Source organism: Momordica charantia (genome assembly GCF_013281855.1).
Source record: "Momordica charantia cultivar OHB3-1 chromosome 11 unlocalized genomic scaffold, Mcharantia_2.0 BLBB01000011.1, whole genome shotgun sequence".
Lineage (NCBI taxonomy): Eukaryota > Viridiplantae > Streptophyta > Magnoliopsida > Cucurbitales > Cucurbitaceae > Momordica > Momordica charantia.
In genome coordinates this window covers 4,662,744-4,683,055 of record NW_028275159.1, presented here as the reverse complement: position 1 = coordinate 4,683,055, position 20,312 = coordinate 4,662,744, and the positions used below count along the sequence as shown (strand labels likewise).

General features: G+C 35.1%; 3 protein-coding genes and 1 long non-coding RNA gene across 7 annotated transcripts; 1 reads left to right on the top strand and 3 right to left on the bottom strand.

Annotated features, from left to right (window-relative positions):
• Positions 1-956: 956 nt before the first annotated feature.
• LOC111005823 (ubiquitin carboxyl-terminal hydrolase 16) lies at positions 957-7,409 on the bottom strand. The gene is given in 13 exon segments (XM_022277462.2): positions 957-1,130; positions 1,133-1,307; positions 1,309-1,686; positions 1,766-1,827; positions 2,078-2,290; positions 2,374-2,458; positions 2,601-2,758; positions 2,995-3,115; positions 3,215-3,377; positions 3,477-3,562; positions 4,127-4,215; positions 4,301-5,597; positions 6,697-7,409. Coding segments are annotated over 13 exon segments (3,216 nt in total). The 5' UTR covers positions 6,975-7,409; the 3' UTR covers positions 957-1,019.
• Positions 7,410-9,649: 2,240 nt separating this feature from the next.
• Positions 9,650-12,614, bottom strand: LOC148208033 (uncharacterized). Its single transcript, XR_015788841.1, has 2 exons — positions 12,282-12,614; positions 9,650-10,465 (listed from the first exon to the last, which is right to left on the bottom strand). It is a non-coding gene; the product is annotated as an uncharacterized LOC148208033 (long non-coding RNA).
• Positions 12,615-13,964: 1,350 nt separating this feature from the next.
• LOC111009513 (uncharacterized) lies at positions 13,965-15,250 on the bottom strand. Its single transcript, XM_022282610.2, has one exon. The coding sequence runs from the start codon at positions 15,248-15,250 to the stop codon at positions 14,300-14,302; it is 951 nt and encodes a 316-aa protein (XP_022138302.1). The 3' UTR covers positions 13,965-14,299.
• On the top strand, positions 15,225-20,082 carry LOC111009492 (putative pectinesterase/pectinesterase inhibitor 20). Of its 4 annotated transcripts, none has more exons than XM_022282588.2 (4): positions 15,225-15,946; positions 17,574-17,839; positions 18,212-19,182; positions 19,308-20,082. In XM_022282588.2, the coding sequence occupies exons 2-4, from the start codon at positions 17,817-17,819 to the stop codon at positions 20,000-20,002; spliced, it is 1,689 nt and encodes a 562-aa protein (XP_022138280.1). In that variant the 5' UTR covers positions 15,225-15,946; positions 17,574-17,816; the 3' UTR covers positions 20,003-20,082. The 4 variants fall into 4 exon arrangements, with proteins under 4 accessions (XP_022138280.1, XP_022138294.1, XP_022138286.1 ...); XM_022282602.2 differs by having other exon boundaries at positions 17,937-19,182; XM_022282594.2 differs by having other exon boundaries at positions 17,534-17,839.
• Positions 20,083-20,312: the final 230 nt, after the last annotated feature.

The window sequence follows — 20,312 nt, the reverse complement described above, 5'->3', positions numbered from 1 at the left end:
TATCATTTTAAGCGAAGATTAGGAACAATATTTTCAAAGGAAAAGCTCAAGTAAATCGTTTCAAATGTCAAAAATTTTAAGCAAATTACTAAATCCAAACATGAGATTCAAGAGACCTAAAACACCCTTGACCCTAGTTTTGGCGCCCCTTTTGTTGACTTAAAAAAAATATATTGTATTGAATAATTATAATATTTCCTGGGATAGTTTAGTCTTTTCACTTTTAAAGTTGTATCCAATAAAATTCTTGAAATTTGTATAATTAGATTTTTCCACTTTCAATCATACAATTAGATTTTTCCACTTTCAATCTTAAATTTTGTGTCTAATAAATCATGGACATATCATATCATATACACAATTTATGGTCCTATTAGACACTTTAAAACTCAAGTGAAATTTTAAGAACCTATGGATACAATTTTTTAATTTATTGTAATTTAACCCAATTTTGTCTATTAAATTGTTGAATAATAAAAAATAAAATATGAAAAAATAGAGGTCACTACAATCTTAATATTTCTCTCGTTACACGTTTGCCTATTTTATATTTGGGTTTCTTAAATTTCTTTAAACATGAGAGATACATGGTTTTTTTCCTCTCTTTCTCAACCTTTTCTTAAAATTATATTTAATATTTAACTAAGTAAAAGAATATTTTAAAAACTAATTGAAGACTTCTTTCCCCTGTTTGAAAAATTTCTTAATAAATTTCTCGTGGGTTACAGTGAATTCATCATTACTATTACCATATAAGCTAAAGTTCATCAGCAGCAAGAAAGCCCCTAATATTCTGTCAAAAAAAAAAAAAAGCTCCTAATCTTAAATTCTTTCTCTAATTTTTACAAATATACTAACCTCAGAAAAGAGCTTTATTATCAATGGTTTATACACTGATTCTTTTCAAATATTTAACTGCTACTCTTCTAGTTATTCCTAATTCATAAATTCAAAAGTAGAGCATTGTCCCAACTCTTATTTACCAATTTCTAACTCAATGTATATAACAGTTAAATAATTCAGTATATCGTTTCTTCAGTTGATTTTCTAATACATACACTACACTTTACATTGTTATAACCTACATGGTCAGTGTTAGTTTCCCAACTATTACTACTACTACTACTTACTATTTTCTACCTCGTCTACTCGAGTCAGATGGCAAAATCGGAACGCTTCCCCTCCCCTTGCCTGCAAGACCTTTAATCCCCACAGCAGGCTCGACACGAGCGGGAGAAGCTGATGCGTACCTGTCCTGATCAGCTAGAGGTGAATGACTGAATGCTTCTTCAAATTCACGGGAGATGAGTTAGATTCGGAATGTTTTGCCAAGTGTTCCATACACGCCCCGGATCGCCAAATATGTAATCTGACAACTCATCGGCACTTGTAGAGTCGCGAGTGCTCTCGGTACTGTAGGAACCTTCATCAGAAGTACTGCTGATGAGAGATGAATTATCACTGGATGAGTCCTCTTCAAAAATCCTATGAATCTGGGGATGTCCAAAATGGAAGGAACCAATGCTTCCATGTTCACCAGGATGTTCCTTCACGTATAACTGATGTGTGGAAGTGGTTGTGGTTTTAGTTGCTGCATTCCTTTCATCGGTCCTGGAATGCACTCTGGCCTTAGGATCGGGAGTAACAATGCCGTGCCGTATCAATCTCGGAGCCTTGGGCAGGCACCTGAAATATAGCTGATCAAATCAGAACAGATGGAAGCAAAGAAACTAATTTGATTTTAATAGTTCCCGAGATCGGTTACCTCGAGTAAAGAAGCATGTAAGCCCCTTTCGTCAATACAGTTTCAAGGTCCACAGGAGTTACCTACCAATTACAACAACAAAAAATTATGAAAGAAAGCTTGGAAAAAAAATACATGTTAAAACTGTGAGTTAGATTAGAGGGAAATCCTGGCTTGTCAAATGATTTTTGATAAAGCACTAATTACTAAAAATTTGAAATCTGTTGAAAGGAAAAGAGAAGGCTACTCTAGAAAAATTGTTGAGAATTTTTAATCAATGCCCAAAATGAATCTGGAAGGATGATAAATGAAAAACGACATTGAAACGAATACCGTGCTATCATCAATCTTGAACCACTTATTTTTGACATTCTTGACATAGCACACATAGTGCCCCGAAAATGATGAATTCAAAACATCCAAGTGAACAACCACTCCATAGAGCCGGTATAATAGTGATTTATCACTGGTTCCACGTACAAATGGTGTCAAATCTAATATCTCAGGGAACTTGATAGGCTTATTGAGCTTTCCAAAATTTCCTGACTGCAAATACACAACAGATAAAAATATAAGCAGCTATATACGCAATACAGAGCAAATAGCCCATTAAAATTAAAAGAAAGTACCTGAAAGCGCTTCAATACAACAGTAAGAATATTGGGAGCTTCCAGTATTTTCAATTTCTTTTTTGCCCTTACATAAGATTTGCATCTGAACAATATTGTTGAGATTAATGTCAAGTAAATATATTGTAAAGAAAGACAATTAACAGTTGATGGTCTGACTTGACCGAAGATGTCAAACATAATATAAGTAAAAATTACAAACATCAGGAGAGAAAATAAACACCAACCTGCCACACAGATACTTGTTGTCACCGTCCAAAATCTCTGTGCTGGTAAATTTTCGAAGAGCCTCTTCTAGTCTACCAATATCCCCTTCTATCTCAACTGTAAGGTCCATAATTCTTTCCTGCCGTTCTGACCTGCTCTGGCACCTTGTGCATTTTATCTGTTGATAGAACAATAAAAGTTGAACGTGAAATTCACATTCTGATGACCTATTCTCTTAAAAATTACTGGCTGGTTAAAATTAAGAAAAGTCATAAAAGCACATATACAAGATAATTATGGAATATCATTAATCCCTGTTACATATGCATTATATGTTACAAAAAGAAATAAAATAATCCCTGTTACGTATCTTTCCCTCTAAGAAACAAGTCTCGCTTCCAAGTTCAAGTTTACCTTTGAGAAAAGGTAGCCTCCAAAAGTAAGTCCTACTAAAGTTGTTTCTTCTTCCCAAGAGCCTGATGATTTCACTCCAGATTCCATACAGCAAACAGATTGCATTGTATCAATAGCATACCTGCAATTTTACATTGTCAATATTATTGTTTAACAACATTCAGGAGTTATAACATAATAATTAAGGCATGAGTGACCAAAGACAATTATAGCCACACACCTCAGAAATTCATGTGCGTCCTCTTCCTTCCCATTACCAAGTTGACGGCCAATACTAGGCAGCTGAGAAATTATTCCAACAGGAGATAATGGGGATCTCCCTTCCTTGACTTTCAAAATTAGATTTTCAAACTCACAATTAAAACACCACCCCTTCTTTATACCTGATATTGGAAAAAATATATATACATATATATAATGTAGTGGTCAGAATATTTGGAAGTTTCAACTGCTAAAAAGAGGTCTATTGGTCTTAAACTTACATGATCTGGAATGAAGTCCTTGGAGAAAATAAGCGGTCAGAGGTGGAGTGAATGCAAGGCACTGGAGCACAACATTGGCATAGCAGCTGAAGGAAAGTAGACCAAGAAAGGGTTGAAAAAAATTATAAATATAAGATGCAAGAACCCAAATCAAAAGGGCTACTAAAATCCTAGCTATCTCTCCAAGCAAAAGACCACAAAAAAACAGATTGCACTAGTAATTGATTGACCTACATTCAATTACAACCTTTACAAGGAGCACAAAACCAAATCTAGACTTGGTCTTAGCTTGTTCCATAATACAAAAAATGCACACCTCAGCAACTGAAGGTTGTATGGGTAAGCAAATAAAAGTTTAAATTATAACATGTTACAGGAAGATACTAGAAGTAGGAACATCCACAGTTGAACTCATTCAACATAAAACTAGAAAGGTTCTATCACTACGTTAATGAAATGCACAAAATGTAGAAAATGCCAGTAAACAATCTTCTACAATAACTAAATATGGGAAATACACTGCAAGGAAAATTAAATAAAAATATATGATGTATTCGGGGTCAACCAGTCAAGAACCAGAAGATTGTTCATAATTTCCATAGACAGCAACAACTAGTTTCATAGGATTCAAACAGAAGCCCATATTTTACCTGTTCCCACAATTAATGAGGCCAGCCGGTTGCAATTCCAACTTGTTCCAATTATAAAGCTTAACAAAGTGGTCATAGGAGAAAAGCCCCTAAGAAAGAATATAATCATTAATTTCAAGGCTGAAATAGATTTCACAAAAAGAAAGGCGAAAGTAAAAGTAAACAGAATAAAACCTTATAATTAAACCTTCCTGGAATTTCAGTGACGGTACAAGTATGATTGTTTTTTAACAACTTGGACCCTCTAAACTGATCAACAACTTTCAACATGGATGTTTTCAAGCCGTTTTTTGAGTTCAGAGTAGATGCAACTTGGGAGGGAATGCCAGAAGTTGCCTGCACGCTGTCTACTCTGCCTGACTGTATGCGTGAAAGTGAAACTGATGTCCCACCAGCACTTGAAGGTAGAGAACAATCAGAATCAATTTTTCTTTGTGAGAAATTCCCATCTTTACCCTGTACCTTTGAAATAGTGTCAATAGGGCCACCCACAACTTTACTTGACCTTTCAGATCTCAGGGGTGGTGAGACACTGACATTTGAATCAAGTGCTTTTCCTCCTAAACCATTTAGTGGACGAACACTTGAAGTTGACCTGGATCTAAGTCCATGAGAATTTGATGTTGACTTAGTAAAATTACCAGTCTTTTTATGCCCTTGATGATTGGAAGGCGCAGAGTTGCAGACATTTGAAGGGCTATAATTTTTCGATAAATTTTCCCCATCCAAAGGCTTCTTATCTTTCTTAACTTCTGGGGCACAAGGAAGGGTGATGTTGGATGCATTCTTATCCTCAAAGCTGCGTGCTTGCAAAACATTTGATGAGTTGAATGAAAAAGGCGTTGGAGATTGCAGATTAGACAACTTCCTACTATGGCCTCCACTGAGATTGGGTGAGGCAGACTCACCCAGGGAATCTCTTGTAGATCCCCTATGGTCGAGAGTTCTAGCCCAAAAATCAGAAGAAACCGTCGAACCAGAATCTTTATGATTGCCATTAATTACAAAACTAGAAGAATTAAGGGAAGAATGTGAATCCTTCCCATGACTGCCACTGGATTTAAGCTGATTCAGTTTGCTAGAAGGCAGAAAACTATCCATAGAATCAACCAAGTTACCAAACTTGGGTGACAATGGCTTAGTTTGATCAGCAATGTCAATGCCTCTGGTAATCTCGAGTGAGTCAGGTGTTCCATCAGCAGACATATATCCATCAAATTTCTCGGGTTCTATTTGACTACTACCATCACTAGTAGAAGTATCATCAGATGATTCGCCGCTTATATTGGAAGTAGAGAATCCAGAAAACGATGCAATAGATGAATCAGAAGTAGATGATTCATAATGATCCTGTTCTGTCAATTTCTGCTCGAAATCTGTTCTAGATGCAATAGCCTGATTGGAGATGCTGGGAGGATGGCAATTATCCTTATGGCCTTGACGCCAGTGTATGATTTGACACTTACCAGAACTGAAAAAAGTTCAAAACACTCAATATAGATATAATGAAGAACGGCATACAAAAAATTTGCCAGGCATATCCAAGAAAATAAGACTGAGGACAAGGTTCACAAATAGCACATTAAACATTACTGTTTTATCATTTCCTGATTGACTTCAAGCACACCAATTCCAAAATAATAAATAGTATCCCAACAGCCATGGAAATTCAAATTACAAAGGCAACCTAACTTTGGTGTTATGATTCTGATTAGGAAAAAAAAAAGCTGTCAGGGCTGCTTCATTCCATACATGGAAGTTCACAATGATTGAGTCATGCAGGAAACTAAGCAACACATTATGGGAACAGAAAGACAAGTGACCAAACCTGTTTCCATCTATAACAAGCAATATTTGCTGACACGGAATTTTGGGTGGTGGTATGATTTCCTTAATCAAACTAATAGGCATATTACTCAGTATTGGTATTACAAGAAGAATCTACACTTTTCGACAGTTTAGCGCCTCCATCAAACAGGAGAAATTTTATTTAGTCAAAAATACAAATTAGAAAGCTTCAGATACCTAAAGAAAGAAATAAAAACCTGCAGTCGATTAAATGGAATTCAAAAAATAGATTATTGAATACTCAACCCGCAGTTGCATCTCTTTGGGTACTTAAAATCCAACTTCAAAAGATAAGAAAATTGAGATGCATATACTAGAAACAATATTTCAACTCCAGAAGTAATTGCGTAATGTATTTGAGAAGGTAAGCCAATGCCTCTATGCTTAACCATTTACATTCCCTCAAGAAAGTTTTGCTGACATCAATGTTATAGCCTAGCCTCACCAACAAGTTCGAAGTTGAACTAACATTAGTACGTGAGAGGTTACTTCTCGATCTCCCGTTTACTATAATTAATTCAAGCTAACAAATGTTCAAGAAGAACAATAGATGCATAGTACCCAAATCCTAATGTAACAATATCTCAAACATTAATTTCAAAATGGACCCGATCTAAAACTCAAATGGCGAGGTAATAAAGTTACTACAGGAAATAAGAGAGATACGACCCCTACAACGAAGATTCATAGTTTCAGGTATCGGGAATTGAGGATAAACGTACCAATATCGAACCGCTTTGCACCGAGCGCAGCGTGTGGTCGTTGGACAGTAACAGACCGCGCACTGGTGACCAGGAGGAGTAAACGATGAAGAAGTATACCCAGCGGAGGCCTCAAGCTCAGCTCTATAAGCCTCCTCAGACGACAAAACTAACAAACGATTAATTTCTTCCTTCCTCGCTACTGAGAGCCGCCATTTCCGCCGGATTACCAAGCAGATTACTGGGAAAATCACAAACACGAAGAGGACCTGAAGCCCTATATTTCCCGAAACAAGCATTTATCCGCCGGCACCAACAGACGTCCACCAAAAGCACCACGCCCTAAGCTCCTAACCTCGCCACCACGCATAAATTCCACGATTGTGGTGGTAAGAAACCCAACGATACCGCGAATAACGCCGATTATGCATAAAGAACCCCACGACTCAGAACCACATACAAATAATTTCAGAGCCAAGAAAAGAACAAACGCAAAAAAGGGAAGAAAGTGAAATCTCCGACCAGGAGAAAAATGTTTCCCAGTTCAAGCAAGAGACAGAGCAGGAGCTCGCGAGGACATTAATCTCTTCGATTCGAACAATCCACGCAATAATTGCAGCAGATCAAGAAGAAATTTAGGGCTCCTTCAAATTCCTTGAGAAAGAGAAAACCAATCAGATTCTGAAAGGGAAACAAAGGGTAGAACGCGGAAAATAAAATTAATGTGAATAAAATATTCAATATTTCTCACAAATAAAATTCAACAGAAAGAAATCTTTTTCTTTTTTTTTTTTTTGCTTTGGCGGTCGGAGGCAAAGAATTCCAATTCCCTTCTCCTTGGTATTGGAAAGCGTGAATTCTCCGCTCCTCAAATATTCCCTTTTTCGCGTAGGTCCGGTTCGGACCGCTGCCGGTTCACCTTTAATTGCGGTTCCGTCATAGTCGTGCAACGTCAACTTTTTTTTTTAATTGAAATAAATAAGAATATATTTCTATTTTCTTTTCTGAAAAAGGTTAGAGAATGATACGGAGGGACAACTCGGCAGTGATGGGAATGGAATGGGGTCGAAAGAGGAGGAAGCTAGCATCCACTAAATCGTCAGATTCGCTTCCGTTTTCAAACAAAAATTCTACTATCATGTGATTTCATATAACTTTTTATTTACCGTTAAATTATAAATTCGGCCCGAGTTCTTAACCTTTAAAAAATGTAGCCAATTGTTCGAATTCTCACCCCTATCCTTACACAATGAATTAAAAAAATTAAAAGATGCATAATAAATCCATGAACTTCCTCCAAATTTTATTTCTTCGGATAGTTTTAAAATTTTCAAGACTTATTAAATATTTTAAGAACCTATTGCACATTTATCAATATTTATGGATTCATTGGAACTATTTTATGTTTAAGGTAAAAGTTTAATCCCCTCCCTCTATATTTGTTGAACTGAAAGGGAAAAAAGTTTAGAATATTAAAATTATGTAAATGACACATAATAAATCAATGGTTCTCAACCTTCTAAATTATTATTATTAGTAGAAAAGAAAAAAATAAAAATAAAATTTTAATTATATTATTATCTAATTATCATTCGGTAGATCTTACATATCTGAAAATACTAATTATGTAGCTATAAATTAGTATCTGAAAGAATTCCATACTTAGTATTACTAAAAATATTTTCATTTGAAAAAACAAAAAAGGGTGGGTATCATAAAAGCTAGCACATGATTTTATTTTATTTTTATAAATAAGAGATAAAAAAAATGTTGAATCTTAAGAGTGGTTTGACAATTTATTCTATAGCACAATTGTTATAAATTATAATTGAATGGCTCAATATATCAAGGTTAATATGAAAATTATTTACAGCCTCATTATTCTCTAAAGGAAAATAACTTCAATTGTTTCAAGAAGCATGATAAAGAGATTAAAAGTTTGTTATCATAATTGAGTGGCCTGAAATATGATAAAAATAGTTACATGTCAAAAAAATATTCAAATTTTTTGGCTCTTACAAGGATTGTTAATATCTTAATTATTAATTTGAGCACGAATCATCACATTAATAATCCAATTAAATTCAATATCAAAAAGTTATTTGTTAGGTAGTTAATGGTCCAATTGATTTTGTTTCAATGCATAGTTAACTATATTCATTTAATAATGATTTTATTCTTTTTATTTTTTCTTTAAAAAATATTTGTATATGTCAACATGAACTTAACTAAAAAATGTTAAAAATAACTATTGAAGGTTGAATCTTTATTAAAGAGAAAAAAATTGAATATAAATCAATTTCTTTATTGTATAATATACCTTTTAAAACACCCTTAAATTCTTAACTAAATTTCAAACCTACAAAATTAAAGACATTTTCAAAACTTTTTTTTTTTAAAGTAATTTTAACACGTGAACAAGTTTAGGAAACTCATTTAAATCTTAAGAAAATGTTAAGGCAACTTCTTATTTTGGTCTAGAATATTGTTGTTACAATAATAAAAAAAATATTGCCAACTAACTCAACAATGAAGATATTTACCTTTTTGTTTGAGGTCTGAAGTTTTAAACTCTTCAACATTTATTGTATGGATAATAATTAATCATTATTATTGATTTTAAATAACTTTGATTCATTTAATCCTTCTACTTTCAAAACTATCATTTTGTACTATACTTTCAATTTTTGTTCATTTTAGTTTATGTACTTTCATAATGTTCATTAAGATTCCTAGACCATTTTAGTCCTTTCGCTTTCATTTTTATCTCATTTCTTTCAATCATAATTTTAGCATTACCGTTCATCATTAAATTACTTGGAATATATCCACAAATTTGTTTTAAGAGGTTTTTAATGTACATAAAATTTGAACCAAAATGAATATTTTTGAAAGTACAAAAACTAAAATAAACAAAAACTGAAAATAGTGGTACCAAAACAAACGTTTTGAAAGTAAATGAACCAAAATAGTATTTATATTTATATTGTTAATATTACTATTATTAACATTTTATTAAAACCAAAATTGGCCAAAGAAGATACGAGAGAAAGAGGGAGAATAATTGGCAAGTGGAGGAGGTGGGAGTCATGAGGAAGGGAAGGGAATATTGGTACATGGTCGGCAACAAAAATTGGCCCCCACGTTGGAAGAGCAATTTGGATGGTTCAAACATTCGAAAAGACAAAACCCAATTTCCTCTAATTTACTTTGACATCTTTTTTTTCCCCCTTTTTTTCCTTCCAGTTTTGGATTCATATGCTACCCCTTTCGAATTCGATTATTTTGAAGAAATTCGACTTGTCCATTTCTCTGTTGGAAGGGTATCTAATTCCAATCACTGCCAGAGTCGAATTGACTTCAATTTTTTTTTTTTTATCAATATTCCAACTAAGACTTTGTTTTAAGGAAATGAAGAAGAGATTTGCAAGAGAGAAAAAAAAAAGGCCATCTTTTTACAATAAACAACACCAATGGGATGGGACTTGTCAATACAACTAACTATTCTTATCTGCAAAATAAAAGCCTGTCCTTATCTGCAAGAGATTGGCAAGAAAAGCCTATATATGCCTTCATTTTATATCTGTAGTGAAGTTGGTGATGAGGCAATTCTGAAGGAACTTTGGGGTACATATGAGAAATCTGTTGATAAGATATGCCTCTACCCTTCCATAACCTTTTTGGAGAATGTCTGATGTGGCATATTTCTCTTCTTCTTTCTTCTGTTTTCGTTTTTCTAATACTTTGTGATCTATAGCTTTATGTGAGGGTTGAGAAGTGAATCCACGAACTATTTGGAGAAGTAGAGATGTCTTAACCACTAAGTCGTACTCATATATTTTCTAGAAGTCGTCTAATTTTGATCATAATGTGTAGAAATAATCTATCCAAAATTGTTTAGGACCCGTTTGATAATATTCATGTTTCTTGTTTCTCGTTTCTAATTTTATTAAGAAATCTACGAATTTAACAAGTATTTATGTTTCTTGTTTCTTTTTTTTAGAGCATTCTCAAAATTGTATAAAAATTTGGGAAACAACAAAAACAAATTTTTTGTTTTTTGTTCCAGTTTCCAATTTATTCCAACATAAATAAAAATCTAGTTTTATCATTTTCTAATCTATGGATATTGGTGGGTAACAGGTCCAAACCAACTCTTAATATCTGATCTTTTTCAATTCCATATTAACTTGAAAGCTATTATGGGAACCTGAGCCTCTCCAGCATTTTAAGAAAGAGAGAAATTAGCAATGGCCAAGCCACACTTTTTTTTTATTGCCCCATTTCGAAGATGGAGTAGAATCAGGAAAAGGTCAGATTTGCAGGCATATTAAATCTTGAAGCCGTGAGCTAAATGAAGAAGCCCAATCTTAAGTCTAATGAGAAACAGAGGGCTGATTGGCATCCGATTAATGAAACTTGGAGCTCTTGGATTGAAAGGCCTTTTGAGGAGGAAATCCAGATGGCTATTTCTTCCAATTTTCCATTTTGGTCCTTTGGATAATCAAAACTAATGTCCCCATATTTGTTGATCTTAAAATAAAATATTGTACATTTTCAAGGTGGTTTCCTTTTTAGGCTTAGGATCAACACCAATAAGTGTTCTATAGTGGGCATTAATTGTAAACCATCCAAGTTTGCTAGTGGGCTTGTTTAGCGAGGTGTGAGGTATCTCCATGCCTATTACCTACTTTGGTCTCCCACTGAAACTTAATCCTAATTCATACCTAAATTTCGTTTTGGAATCTAATGGAGAGAGATTTGAAAGCACATATTTTCTTGGAAGAAACGCTTTCTTCTCAGACAGAGAGATTGACTCTGATTTAGTCCATGTTAAGTGGGAACCTGCTCTATTATATACCCGTATGTACGATTCCCATTCAATTCGTGTTATTAAAAAGAGAGATTGTCATCGTGACTTTTCCTCTACCAAGGCCACTTTAAGTAGCAAATAGACAGAGACAATGGCCATTTCATAATGAAGAAATGAGTGGGCAGAAATTTATAACATGAAGACGCAAGATCAGCATATTGCAAGACTGCGTTTTTTTTTCTAATTTCAGTAAAAATAACAAGAACAAAATCAATCACCTATGTTAAGAACACTTCTAACGTACCCTTTTTGCAGCATTCGAAATTTCAGATCGAAATAAAGGAGTTGCGTATGTTTCCATGAACACCATCCAACACTCAAATCATAGAAAACACTACGTATTTAGAGGGAAAAATTTAATGGCTGCACATGACAATATTAGCACATCACGCGAGATGCATATAATGTTTTCATGCTGGAAAATAATAATGATAAATAACTATCCTACCGTCACTGCATAATCATGCTAAACATTAAAAGAACAAAAACAAAAACAATAAAAGGATGATTAAATGCAATAAGGATAAGACAGAAATGAAAGATGCATGTCTGTCTCGAATATATCAAGGATTGAGTATCGGTTTTTGTCGCAGAAGCCAGATAAATAATCGATAGAGGAAATTCAGGCACAGTAACAGTGTAATAATAAAAGCATCCGTTTGATCCTAAGCGAATTTAAATCAAATTATCGTCCAATCTAATAGATGAATTTACGATTCCCACGAAATCTGACCTGACTTAGGAGCGGGAAGTAGTCCAGCACATAGAAGCCAGAAGAAAGAGCATTGGCACGCTTCTTCCGATCCGATCGGCCCCATAGCGTTTCTTTTTCGTGGCTTCTCCCTTACTTTCGTGAAGCCTCGAATCGGTCAAGAACTTCTGAGAATTCTGGCGCCTGATTCGGCAATAGAACCGGAAAGAGAGAAGAATCCCTCCTGATCAGAGATTGTAAGGGAATTTTACGCCAAAAAAGGAACAGAGGAACGAAGAAACCCTAAATTTGGGAAGTCTGGAAATATGAGAGACAAAAGGCGGGAACTCCTCAACCCCCGCGCGCATCAGTCGTTTTCCCGGTTTCAATTTTTTTTTTTTTTTTTGGTGAATAATTTCAATTTCAATTTCTTTTTGAACTATAATTTTTTTTAGTACATAAATATATTAGTATATGTCCATTGAAAAATAAAATTTTTAACGTGAATATGCGGTAATAAATTGATAATTACCTCCATTATTGTTGAATTTGATCGCACTGGCACTGGCACGCAAATTATTCTAGATATATATATATATATATATATATATATATTATGCAGGCAAAGACATTCACAAGACATTTTGGGAAAAAAATCATATAATTATAATAAATTAATTCATGTGGTTGTTAAAATTATAAATTGAAAATTAAATCACATCTTACACTTTAAATATCGTGTTTAATGATATTTTATAGATTTTTTAATTTTTTATATTATGTATTACAGATTCATAAACTTTTAAAATGACCTACCAAGCCTCTAAACTTTTATATTTTATTTTTTAGGTTTATGAACTTTAAAGTATATCATGTATGGGAGATTTTGTTAGATATAAAACCGAAAGTTTGGGATATATATATATTTTTTAAGTTCAAAAAGGCTTATTAAACCTAAATTGAAAGGTTATGACAATAATGTAAATAAGTATTACTATGATATTAACTACAATATATATATATATATGTTTGAGGTGCCAACTCGCGATTATAAAGAAAAAGTATATGAATTAAAATCTACAAGATTATAATTCATTCATCAAATTATAATCAAACATTGCTAATATTACATAGCGTAGATCCTATACTAACATGAACTTAACTCAACTAGTTAAGATATTTATATTTCATCAAAATATTGTGACTTCAAATTCTCATTCCTATATATTATTGTATTATAAAAAGTAAATAAGAAAATCATATTAGTATGGTAGGTAATTTATAGGAAAATTATATTACATTTTGGCTTCTATCAATGATTAACACTACCTCACGTGATATAAAAAAAAGCACTACCTCATGCATTTCCTTATCAATAGAATTTGACAGGAGAAACAAATATATAAACATTCATCAATATAGTCACGTGGGGTTGTTAATAATTCTCTTAAAATTATATATGTATTCACATACATATATACATCCATATACATATACAAAAACATATATATTTCATTTTAATTATTAACAATTAACCAGACAAACGAATACATTGACTGATAGAAATGGTGATTGTACCTCTCATTTTAAAAAATATAAAACACAATAAAATAGTTATTAAAATGGACCAAAAATTTTAAAATCGCCTAATTTTAAAACGGATAGGTTGAGAAAAATGCAGAGTATTATACAAATAAAGGAAGAGATATAAATATTTATACAACGTACACAAAAAAGGCAAATTAACAATTGAAGACTTTCTCCATATCACATTCACAGCTTACAGGCCTTCCCTCCCTCACTAATTTTCCCGCTCCACCGCCATATCATAACAATTCAAATTTTAAAAAAATTAAAAAGAAAAAAGGATTTTTTTTTTTTTTTGTACGAAGGCTTAAAAAAGAAAGAAAAGAAAAAAACCGCACAAGCAAGAAAAGAGAAAAAGAAAAAAAAAAGAAAAAACAAAGAAAAGGAAATCAAATACGTAATGTAATAATGGCCCTCCCTCTCGTCTCCACGCTCAGTCTCTCTGGCGATTCGATTTCGATCCTCTGATTCATTCAGCCCCACCATTGATGAACCGCTACACCTTCGTCGCGGAGCTGGCCGTACAAGGCCAAGCACTGCCAGTAAGCTCGCCCGCCGCCGCCGGAAACCTTCCGGCCGCCGGTTGTCTGTGGCTTGCATTCCAAGAAAAGTTCATCGACCAACCGTATGGCCTTGGTTTTCATCATCTCCTCCACCACCTCGGCTTCTGCTTTCATTACGACGTAGTCTTCGGCTCTTACGTTCTTCGATAGCCAGTCGGAGATTCCGACCTGCAGCGCATTCGACGATGGCTCTTGATCGGTACTCACCGTCTGGATCTTGTACATTTCGAATTTCTTGTTTCTGGTAGGGTAGTTGTTTGCGAACCAGCTTGTGCCGCTTCCGCCTTCCTTCTCTGGAAGTCCGACGTCGATGAAAACATGGCGGGGATAGCCTTCGAGAGAATCTCCCATCAAATCTGGAAGGTATCGCGTTCGCTGCAAGTACCGCCTCGACTTTCGCGACGCCGATCGCGGCGGTTCGAGGAGCACATCTTCGAGTTCGTTTAGGGCTGCTCTTTTGGCGTCAGATTCGTACGCAAGAAGTCGTCTCCGAGAGGGGGAATCGATCTTAGTTTGGCCTTCGGTCTTCTCCACGTCGAAGGGAGTAGAATCAGATTGTTCGAGGTAAACGATTCTGTAGCCATTGGACTTGTCGTTGAGTCGAAGAGCGACGATGCCGATCTCATTATCAGAGCCGAATTCGGCATTGGTTAGGAACGATTGCGATGCGCTAGAGGATCCTTTGAGAACGGATCCGAAATAAGGCAATGAAACAATGAACAAAGCCAAGAGCACAGCTCGAGCAAGAAATCTCAAAACTCTGGATTCTGCTGTAGGGTGCTTGATCACCAAATACAGACCATCAACGTGGTCGTAGTTGTGGGGTTTTGTTTGGAAACCTCGAACCAAGCCGGGCGCCATGGATTGCTTGAACTGAAAACTTCGAATTAGAAGGACGAAAAAACTTTCGTATGTTGTGCGGTTGAATTAGGGCAGAAAACAGAATTGAAGAAAATTTCGCAGACAGATTATGAGCAGGCAGAGAGAGAGAGAGGGGAAAGCTGAAGCAGGGGAAAATGGGATTTTAGCGAGTGCAAAATCTGGCAGCGGTGTGATTTCCACCCACGAGGGCCACACGGGAGCTTTGAATTCTAGACCATAATAGCATCAACTGCCTCATCCGAAGCACCTCCATGGTTTATCTTCGTCAGTCCCCAGATCGATGGTGTGTGATTTACTCCACAAAAGTTTCAGTTTCTGCCTAATGGCAGAGACGACACGTCGGCCGAAACCACACCACCACCGATCAGAGAAACATTTGGTACACAGACACAGAGATCAGAGCAGAGCCTTTGGGATTTATCCCTTTTCCCCCTTATTTGTTTCGGACGGATCTGTGGAATTAAATGGGAAATTAATGTAGGGAAAGAGAGAAGAGAGGCAACAGAAGATTTTGTTGTGAGGTTTAACATTTTTGGCGGAAAACAGTTTGGGGTTTGGCGTAGGAAGCTGAGGATTCATGGCTAATTTTCATCCGTCTCTCATTTGCTTCCATTGAAATTCCTCCGATCACATCGCTGGACGCTGGGCATTGGTTATCATTACAACACAATTAAGGTATGTGTATGGTGCTCAGTTTATTTTACTCTCTCTCTCTCTCTCTCAAATACATCATACTTTATATTTAATTTTTAATAAAAACCATAAGTTTTGGGCTAAATATATCGATAATGTTTTAACTAGTTCTTAGGTCTTAATTTAGTTCCCAATGGTTTAAAATTCTCAATTTCATTATATTTTATTAGAAAATTTTAACACCAATTATGTACCCAATAAAACTATTAACTCTCTTTGATATAAAATTGTAAATACGTTTCAAGAAATTTATCAAGTATAGTTCGTTTTGGAAGTATAAGAATCAAAATAAACAAAATTTTAAAGTACGGCAAACAAAATAGATGTTTTTAAAGTATAGGAAAAATAAACAAAGGTAGAAAGTATATGGACCAAAATACTATCTAAACTAAAAATCTATTAATATGAGATTGATTGTGTTATTAGATTTATTTTTTAATCTTTTTGCCAAATTTCATATTGGTGGATTTCAAAACATTAAAGTGACATGTTTACTTTTTTTTTAAAGTGACATCTTTATATATCTAAATATATTAATAAAACAATAATTTTAATGTATGATTTAACATTTGTTTTATTAAAGGATCTAATTGAGAAGTTTTAACGCCTTAGTAATTAATTATGAATTTTGATTAAAGTTTTTTTTTTTAAGAAAATGGGTTTGGTTTTTAACTCAAAAAAAAAAAAAAGGTTTGGTATTTTGTTAATGTCCGATTGGTTGGTTTCTTTGGCCAAAGGGGACTTTTCAAGTTCTTGATTTATTTGTTTCCTTTCTAGAGGAAAAAAAACGCTTCAAAATTAAAATTTTAATCTTTAAAAAATTAAAGACAGAAATTAAGAATTGCCTTGAAAACTGAAGGGTCCGGACTAACCGTTTTTATTTTATGTTCAACTTCAATTTTAGTAATTAATTATTAGGATTAAAGTTTTTTTTCTTTTTTGGTCAAAGGAAAAAGAGAGAATTTTGGGAGGCATGGCCTCGTTACTTCCAAAATGATATTGTAACTTGTAGCTTCAAACATGGTCCATGTTAAGGTTTTCTCATCGTGTCAATAAACAACCGCATCAAATATTCTACAAAATTATTTCTGAAAATTAAAAATAGTTTTTTTTTTCCATACAAATGTCTAAAACAAACTAAAAATTTGGAGACAGAACGATGTTGAAAGGCAGACGAGTAAGGATTTAAATCTATTTTTTATTTTTTTCATTATAAAAAACCATTCATTATACTGTGTTCTCTATTTTTTTTAAGGGGACGGGCGATAAACACTTTGTTAGAAATTGTTTCTCAGGGAAAAAAAAAGAGACTTTGTTAGAAAATTAATTTTGAAAACAAATTGTCTCTTGAGGGTATATTTTATCTACTCTGGCAGCTTTGCTGACATCATAAGATCGGCGTACTTCTCTCTTGGCTACTCTAACATGTGGCAATTATTTTTTCCCTAGTAACAACCAACACTAAAAATACAATGTCAAAATGAATAAACACTTTGTTAGAAATTGATATATCATTAAATTCTGTTTAGGACTAAGCTTTCTGCATTTAATGGTCCTGGTCTTCTTCAGAGCCTTACTGAGACATCCAAACGGATGGCTTCTTCTGCAGAGTAAAGACAGAAAAACAAGCAAAAACAGCTGCAACATATTAGCAGTTCGAACCATCAACAGTTGAACCTCTCTGAAATTCTCCATTACTCTTTTTTTAGAACAAAAAAATTGAGAGTGTGGGAGTTGAACCTCCGAATTCGAGAAAAAAAAAAGATGTCAATTATCGCTAGTTATTTGGCGAAATTCTCCATTACTCTTCTCGTCTTCAAGCACACGGTTCAGCATTAGGCGCCTGAAATTCATGATGGGAAAATTTCCATCCAGGTATCTCTTCGGTCCTTCCTTCTCGAGTCAGCATTTTGATGTTCAAGAAAATCAAATATAACAGCTTGCATTGACTTAGTCTTGTCTCTTAGCACAGCATTAAAGGAAGCATGGATTACTCAAGCTGGTGAAAGTGGGTATATAATATGCGTTTCTGCTTGTTTTTGTGACATTTAATCGAGATAGTGGCTACGCTTACTGTTTGTACTTGAAGTTACCTTGTTGACTTTTGCTTAAAAATATGACCAAGTTGCAGATTTCACCACTAACCACGAAAATCTACGCTCTATTTGGACCCATATATGTGGACTTAACGCTCTCTTCTATTTTCACACATTGATTTTGTTCAAAGCTAATGGCTTATTCTTGCAGGTTCTTGTTTCTGATACTCTTAGCCCTTTTCATCTCTTCATCTGCTGCTCATGCTGATGATTCTCTCATCAATCTTGTCTCTTTAAGACACATTTGCAACTTCTCCACAGATTCTTCTTACTGCTTCTCTGTGCTTCAAAAATCCTCTGGGAATAATGTCTATGACTCCGGGCGGTTTTCGATCCGTCGTTCGTTGTCTAAAGCCTCTAGGTTCTTTGACTTGATTGACCAACATCTCCATAACAGTTCATCTGTCCCAAAATCAGTCATTGGAGCTCTCAAAGATTGTCAGTATCTTGCCCAACTAAATATCAATTTCTTGTCAAATTCATTCAGGGCTGTCAACGGCACTGATAGAAAGCTAAGTTACTCAAAAGCTGATTATATCCAGAGTCTTCTTAGTGCCATCTTAACCAACATTGATACTTGTCTTGATGGCCTAAGAACTGTGGCCTCAGGTTCCAGTTTGGAGAAGGATCTGTTGGCCCCACTCATTGATTGTACCAAATCCTACAGTCTTTCTCTGTCTCTTTTTACCAAGGGTTGGGTGCCCAGGAACAGAAACAGGACATCTGAGGGGAAGCCCAATCATCTCCAGTTTAGAAAAGGACCGCTACCATTGAGAATGTCGAGACACGACCGCACGGTTTACAACACGGTGGCAAATCGAAGAAGGCTTTCGTCTTCATCAGATGATGGAGTTTTGGTTAACGGCATTGTGGTTGTGAGTCAAGATGGCAGCGGAAACTTCCTCACCATAACAGAAGCTGTTGATGCAGCTCCAAACAACTCTGTTGCTGCCAATGGCTACTTCTTGATTTACATCACGGCTGGTGTTTACCAAGAGTACGTGTCCATCCCTTCAAAGAAGAAGTACTTGCTGATGATTGGCGATGGTATAAACCAGACCATAATTACGGGCAATCGGAGCGTTGCGGACGGGTGGACGACTTTCAACAGTGCAACTTTTGGTAAGCATTGAGATTTAGAATTGTGTTATATATTAAAAACTTGTATGAAAACAAGATAGACGGAACTCTAAAAAGTTATGGATCAAACTTGTAATTTAACCTTTTAACATTACTCAAACATGCAGCTGTGGCAGGGGAAGGATTCATGGGAGTGAACATAACTTTCCAAAACACGGCGGGAGCGATAAAAGGGCAAGCGGTTGCCGTAAGGAGCGGGGCCGATATGTCGACCTTCTACAGCTGCAGCTTTGAGGGGTACCAGGATACCTTATACACACACTCCCTCAGGCAATTCTTTAGAGAATGTGACATCTACGGCACAGTAGACTTCATATTTGGGAATGCAGCCGTTGTGTTCCAAAACTGCTACATATATCCCCGTCTACCACGCGTAGGGCAGTCCAATATGATAACTGCTCAAGGTCGATCAGACCCGAACCAAAACACCGGGACCTCGATCCACAACTGCACGATCCGAGCCACGCCCGATTTGGCTGCAAGCAACAGGTACATGAACAAAACATATCTGGGAAGGCCATGGAAGCAATATTCAAGAACAGTGTACATGCAGTCATTTATAGATGGGTTTATAAATGGTGCTGGATGGGATCCATGGTCAGGTGAATATCTGAACACACTATATTATGGAGAGTATAATAACACAGGAGCTGGATCCAATACAACAAACAGAGTTGCTTGGCCTGGTTACCATGTGATTAATAATGCTACTCATGCTTCTAATTTTACAGTTTCAAACTTCTTGTTTGGGGATGTGTGGTTGCCTCAAACTTCTGTGCCTTATACTGGAGGTTTGCTTTGATGCCATAAAATGGTCAATTTTTAGTTTCCCCCATTTTCAACTTGGCTAATAAAGTTGTCTGTGCCATTTTTTGAGTAAAAGCATTTGCAAGTAGGTTAATATATAGACTATAGTTTAGTCCATAATATTTTAGTGCTTTTTTATTTTATCAACAATTGGTGGGTGAAGGGAAAGCGAGCATAGTTCAATAGTAATATATATTTCTAATTAAGAGGTTGTGAGTTTGATCCAAAAAAAAAGTGCGCCGAGGTTTGAACTCTTCAATCAAACTGGTATATATTTCTAATTAAAAAGTTGTGAGTTTGATCCA

What these genes read in the sequence shown, in the direction of transcription:
- LOC111009513 (XM_022282610.2), bottom strand. Translation starts at nt 15,250, where the DNA reads ATGGCGCCCGGCTTGGTTCGAGGTTTCCAAACAAAACCCCACAACTAC.
- LOC111009492 (XM_022282588.2), top strand. Translation starts at nt 17,817, where the DNA reads ATGATGGGAAAATTTCCATCCAG. An exon ending in ATGGGAAAATTTCCATCCAG is followed by an intron (nt 17,840 to 18,211) that starts GTATCTCTTCGG and finishes TTATTCTTGCAG; the next exon opens with GTTCTTGTTTCTGATACTCT. An exon ending in TTTCAACAGTGCAACTTTTG is followed by an intron (nt 19,183 to 19,307) that starts GTAAGCATTGAG and finishes TCAAACATGCAG; the next exon opens with CTGTGGCAGGGGAAGGATTC.